The sequence below is a fragment of the Pygoscelis adeliae genome, unplaced genomic scaffold (genome assembly GCF_000699105.1).
Source record: "Pygoscelis adeliae isolate BGI_AS28 unplaced genomic scaffold, ASM69910v1 Scaffold238, whole genome shotgun sequence".
Classification (NCBI taxonomy): Eukaryota; Metazoa; Chordata; class Aves; order Sphenisciformes; family Spheniscidae; genus Pygoscelis; species Pygoscelis adeliae.
In genome coordinates, this window is record NW_008825285.1 from 484435 (window position 1) to 490300 (window position 5866).

The window sequence follows — 5866 nt, forward strand, 5'->3', positions numbered from 1 at the left end:
AGGAACTTCTCAGCCAGCTGTGGAATACAGATAAAAAGAATGCCACTCTCACAGTTCCTAGTCCTAAGTAAATCTCCCTTACCTTAAAGTAAGGCTAAAAGAAAGAATCTGATATATTGGTCTAGGAGTCAAAGTTACTGAAGGAACCAAAACAATTAGTCCTCTTCAGGTAGCTGGAGAACTTGACAAGCTGAGGTTAGTCACGCAGTATTAAGCAAATAAGGGTGGGATTGATTAAAGACAGGTACCTACAGTCTAGATTCTGCAACTGAATTAACAACTTCAGGCTCTCTTGGGAAGAAATAAACATTTTTTAGGATGAAATTCTTCTGACCCATTTTAGATGCTTGCTTTAGAAATATATTAATTTAAACATGAGTCAGCAGTGCACCCTTACAGAGATGAGGTTTAACCATATACTGTGCTACATTAGCAAACTGGTAGGTCAAGAGAAGCAATTGTCTATCTCTGTTTGGCTCTTGTGAGACTGCATCTCAGCAGAGTACTGTGTCCAGTTTTGGGCTCCTGTGTACAAGGAAAGCCATTAATCGGCTCAGCAGAGAGCATGGAGATGGCACTAGAATATGCAGCATGTAACGATTGACTGAAAGCTGGGTTTATTCAGCTTAGAGAAGAGCATCTTCATCTACCTAATGAGCTTATAGAGAAGATGAAGCCAGACTCTTCTCAGATGTGAACAGAAAAAACCCCAACCAAACAAAAACCACAGGAAGCAGTGGAAGCAACCTGCAGCAAGGGAAATCCTAATCAGATGCATGGCAAAATTCTTCATGCAGGAAGTTGTGTGTGTGCAGGTTGCCCAGAGAGGTTGTGATAGATTTGAGATTTGGAACCTCCAAATCTCTTTGGAGGTTTTTGGTCCTTGACTGGAAAAGGCTTTGAAGTGAGTATGGGTGAGTGTGTGAGGTAATGAACAGTATTACATTTGTTGCATACCTCTTTGGAGGCTGATACAGCATACAAGGCAGTGGAGAATAAGGCATTACTTGTTATCTACCCACACAGATAAACTTTGTGAAGCGTTCCCATTAGTAATCCCTTATTTTTGGCATCATCTTTCTGAATATAGAACAGATGCTGCATTTAGAGCTGTATAATCCTAAGAGGAGTGAAGAAAGACCCAGTCCCCATGAACAAGTGACTTCTCTGGAGAATAGCATTTCCTTGGGAAACTGTATAAAGATGACTCTATGGAATTGGTGACCAAATGCAGAATTTAGCCCATAATCCTCCTCTCATCTTCTTTTTTCATCTCCAAACCCTATTCTTGGTACAGCACAGAGGCTCCCTTCCTGACTATCACACTTAGATGTCTTCCAAAGGAAAGCAAGGCCCATGGGAATGCTATGCCACTGGCTCTCCTTCAAGCTGCAGCGAGGACATACCCCCAGGGCGAATCCAACTGCCGGTTCTGTAACACACTCTTGGGTTCCCTAGTTTACGTGTACTTTGAAAGTAACTTAAGCTTTGAAAGTAGGATGCTAGACACTTTAAGTCTACACAAGCTGTCCAAGTTTAATTACACTAAGATGGTTTAACACAAATGCAGAACTTTTAAATGTTCCTTTTCCAGCTTCATTTAACTCAGGTGGCTTGATTTTGGGCATGACCTCACTAGCACAGAGTAAATGAATAGTGAATTGCTAATACTATAAATATTCTGAAGAATAGTGTTATACATGGATGTGAGTAGTTCTTAATCCAAGTTTCATATTCTCTACTGAAGGGAACAAACTGTCCCTTATACTTTCTAATAATCTTATGGAGATAATACTGGTAGGATAAAAGTTTTGTTTCTCTCTTTAGCGTTAATTACAAATTTAAATTGTTGATTGTCACTTGCCTTACTTGAAGACATAAATACCCAGAATTTTGCACATGATCTTTTTTTTTTGGACAGAACTTGAACTGAGATAATATGAGTAACATTTCCTTACTTTGTATTCATAATTCTTCATAAGGCTTATACTCCAAAACCTTCATAACTCTTCACTTAGCTTAGAAGGCATGCATTATAAATAGTCACCTTTAAACAAATAGAGCATGCTTGATCCAAGTGCCTGTAGCGGGCTATAGGAAGATTTATGCTCATTCACAAGATACTGCTTTTGAGCCACATTTATAGAGACATCAGCATGGGCAAAACCATAACAAGCAGTTACTATCTACTAGTAACAAGTTGTTACTAGTGCTGCTATAAAACATGCCTATAACATTTTATGACACACACACACCCTTCCTGAAATAAATATACAGAAGCATTCTTTGTTCAAATCTGTTATTTAGTTTAGGAGAGATGATTTTGTTAGTCCATGCCCATTGTTCCAAAAATTCTCCAGTCATGATGCGCTCCCATTGTATTTGTGATGCTGAGTCCAATGAACTACTTCTACTTTTTTTAACATTTCCTTACCTTTTCTTAGCATGATCCCATCAAAATGACATAGTTTTAATGAGACATTTTGCAAACAATGTATTAACTGACCTAAAAATAAGCTGGTTAATCAACAGACTCTTACGATTCCCTTAACATTTTTATACAAAATACCATCTTTGCAACTTTCTTGAAAGAGTCTAATCTTCCTTGAACTACTCATCCAAAGCTTCCACCAAGTCTTTATAAGGTAAATACAGTACGGTAATTCAGACCAGGCTGAGCTTTCAAGTCTGTTACTGCTGGTTTTTTTTCAGGATGTGTTGGAGTTTGGGATAACATCACCTGTTGGCGTCCTGCAAAGATTGGAGAGACTGTCACTGTCCCTTGTCCAAAAGTATTTAGCCTTGTTTCTGGCAAACCAGGTATTTCATTTTAAGGTGTATTTTTGCTGGCTTCTCTTTGGTATTTTATAACATAATATACTAAAAATTGGGGGGTTTTTGCAGTTTAATGTTTTTATTTTCTTTTTAAAGAGTTAAAATAATAGATTCTTAACAGAGCTGTTCATGATACATCATGAAAAGACCAAATAATTGTCTTTGTGGTTCATATGGTGTTCTTTGAGACAGATACTAAATATATATTCTGATATAGTGACACTCATCATGGCTGAAGAGGTTCCTTGCTCTTTTTGACCTATTTATGTTAATTATTAAGGCAGCTGAGCCTCACTGACATCGTTAACAGTTGCCAGCAGGTCACATGCAGGTTGTTCCTTCTGTGCTTAGGAGGGGAGCTGTGCCTTGCCTTCATGGGAATAATGAGCCAACATTAACACATAATACCTAAAAATTACCACTATTGCCATTTAAGGTAGTTATGATGAAACCTTTGATTCTGCTTTTTAATGGAACTTGAAAAGAGCTCATCAGTGTCTCAGACTGCTGAAACTTTTAACTGTTTTAAGTCTGCTGCCTTCTGCACCATTTTGTCAATATATCATACTGTGGTTTAATTTTGCTCATTGGCTTGTTAGTGGGGTTTTAAAAATAGATGATGCATACATAGCATTTCACATATGTATCTCAAAATGCAGCAGGAAAAATCTTATCCCCATTGCTCAGATGAGAACCTTTGTCATGAAGAGCTGGTGAAAGGTGCAAAACTTATTACAGTGATTTAATTCTGCTTTTGAGGTCTCTGTGGAGAGCTTTTTAACAATATTACTTTTAACATGGAGGCTAACTTGGGGTATGACTGAAATACCTTTATTCTCAAAACTGTTGATTAAGCCTTGTTCCAGTAAAAAAAAAGATAACCAATCTACAGATGAGCAAAGGTTTTCATTTCTGGAGCTGGTGAATCTTGATTAGTTTATCATGGATAGTCTAAACAGTTTATAAAGGGGAAAGTATGTGTAAACTTCACTAAATCTGATGAAATCTATAAAATGATTCAAATGAAGATATCAAGGTGTTGTCATGAGACAAGGCAAACTAATAAATATCAAAAATTCAAAATCTGAATTAAATCTCATTGCTTCTGTCTATTTGCCAAAAACTGGAGCATGCACGCGCTCTCTGGAGTTTGGATGTTTGATATTTAACAACTGTTGGTATCTTACATTACAATAACATTTTAATTTTCCTATAGAACAACTGCAATAAATATTTAAGTCTGAAACCTTCAAAATGCATTACAAGTCTATCTCAATTGGGCATGGCGTCATCAAGACTGAAAGATCACTTCCTTTTTATAGTTTTCTACAATTTTCCCGTATACAGCTTTTTTCATAGCTACCTGTTTACTTCTTGCTTGTGGAACTAACAGGGTGGTTTTTTAGAGGTACCTGTTCAATTAAGAGGATTTTTAAAATCTTGTCTTTCTATAATTTCAGAGAAGGAAGACAACAAACATCTTGCATGGTTGATTCAATTAAGATCTAACTAAGTATCTCAGCACCTTTATAATTTGATTATGCTCAGCAATATATAATTTATTTAATTCATACACAACACATTTCAAATTCACTTAATTTTTATGGCAGGAAATTATAAAAATATCTTTAAACAAGAAATCTAACTCGTTTTATTTAGCCAGATATGTGAGATGTATGTTTTAGTTTTTTCAGGGTTTAAGAGTAACTAAAATTCTACTACAGAATGATCTAGACTACCTTATTTTTTATGGAAATGTTCCAGATCATAGTAGGCATCAATTCTTTAAAGGATTTCTTAATTTAAATTGTGAATTAAAAAAAGTAGTCTTCTCATCTTTACAACTTTTGGAGAACTGGCTCTTAATTTCTTCTGTGATGGTCAAGGTTATAGTTTAAGCATACCACATAATTAATTCTCTATTGAATATTAGTAACTTTATATTAAATGACTTTTTACTGTAAAAGCAATCATATTATCCTATAATGTTTTTTCTGTATTGTACATGATGATGTAAGTATATGACTAGCCGGAGGTTATTCTGTGAATTTTTTATTCAAATGTACGTGTCAAGTTATGGGTTTTAAATGAGGTTGCCATCTGAAATACTTAATTGCATGGAACAATGGTGTAGAAATAAACAGTGTCTTCCACAGAACGTTCCCTAACTGTCTTTAAGCTAGAAGGCCTTACAGTACTTATAGCAGAAAATATATCAGCATCTTGAGTACATAGTCTTTTTCTTGCAAAACTGGCTTTGATGTAGTTTGTGGTTCTGTTAACACATTCCTCTGCTCTGCCTAGTCAGAGCATCTTGATGTACTTTTAAAGTGAAGACTCTTCAGAGTGTATAAATAGATTACATTTTCTTCAAAAAATGCCATATCTATGCCAAATGGCAGAAGTGGTCCTGTTGTTTGAGGAGACACTGTGGTTTGTGGTCAAGGCCTTGTTATAAGCTAGAAAGATTTGGTTGTTGGTTGATCAAGCATTTGTAGGATATTTACAACTTTCCACTGAAGACTTTATACAAAGAAGAAAATCCAGTAAGCAATCAGCAAGATAAAAATCACAAAAGCTTTAGTTTGGAGTGTATATAAACACGTTTGGTTATTCCGGACCAGCAGGAGGAAGAGACTTCCCCCGAAGCCTGAGCTGCCCTTGCAGAACCGCTTCACCACTCTGCAGGCCAAAGAGGAAAGTCCTGTCACACCAGGAGAAGCGCTGGAGCTGAGTAATGCAGCCCCATCTGGCCCCTGTGTAACAGCCAGCGCAACTAAGAAAAGGTGACGGGTGATAGTAGTAGGTGACTCTCTTCTGAGAGGTACGGAGGCACCCATTTGCTGACCAGATGCACTCTCTAGAGAGGTGTGCTGCTTACTGGGGGCTTGCATCAGGGATGTCATTGAGAGGCTACCAAGCCCCGTACAGTCCACTGACTATCATCCGCTGCTGCTGTTTCACATGGGCACCAGTGACACAGCCAGGAGCAGTCTGAGGACTATCAAGAAGGACTACAGAGCCCTGGGAG

The 5866-nt window shown here is 37.2% G+C and overlaps 1 protein-coding gene across 1 annotated transcript in view; it reads left to right on the forward strand.

Annotated features, from left to right (window-relative positions):
* The window catches only part of VIPR2 (vasoactive intestinal peptide receptor 2), a 75273-nt gene that overhangs the window by 27507 nt on the left and 41900 nt on the right, over positions 1–5866 (forward strand). Inside the window, 1 exon segment of the mRNA XM_009329890.1 lies at positions 2713–2820. Coding sequence (XP_009328165.1) covers positions 2713–2820 — 108 coding nt within the window.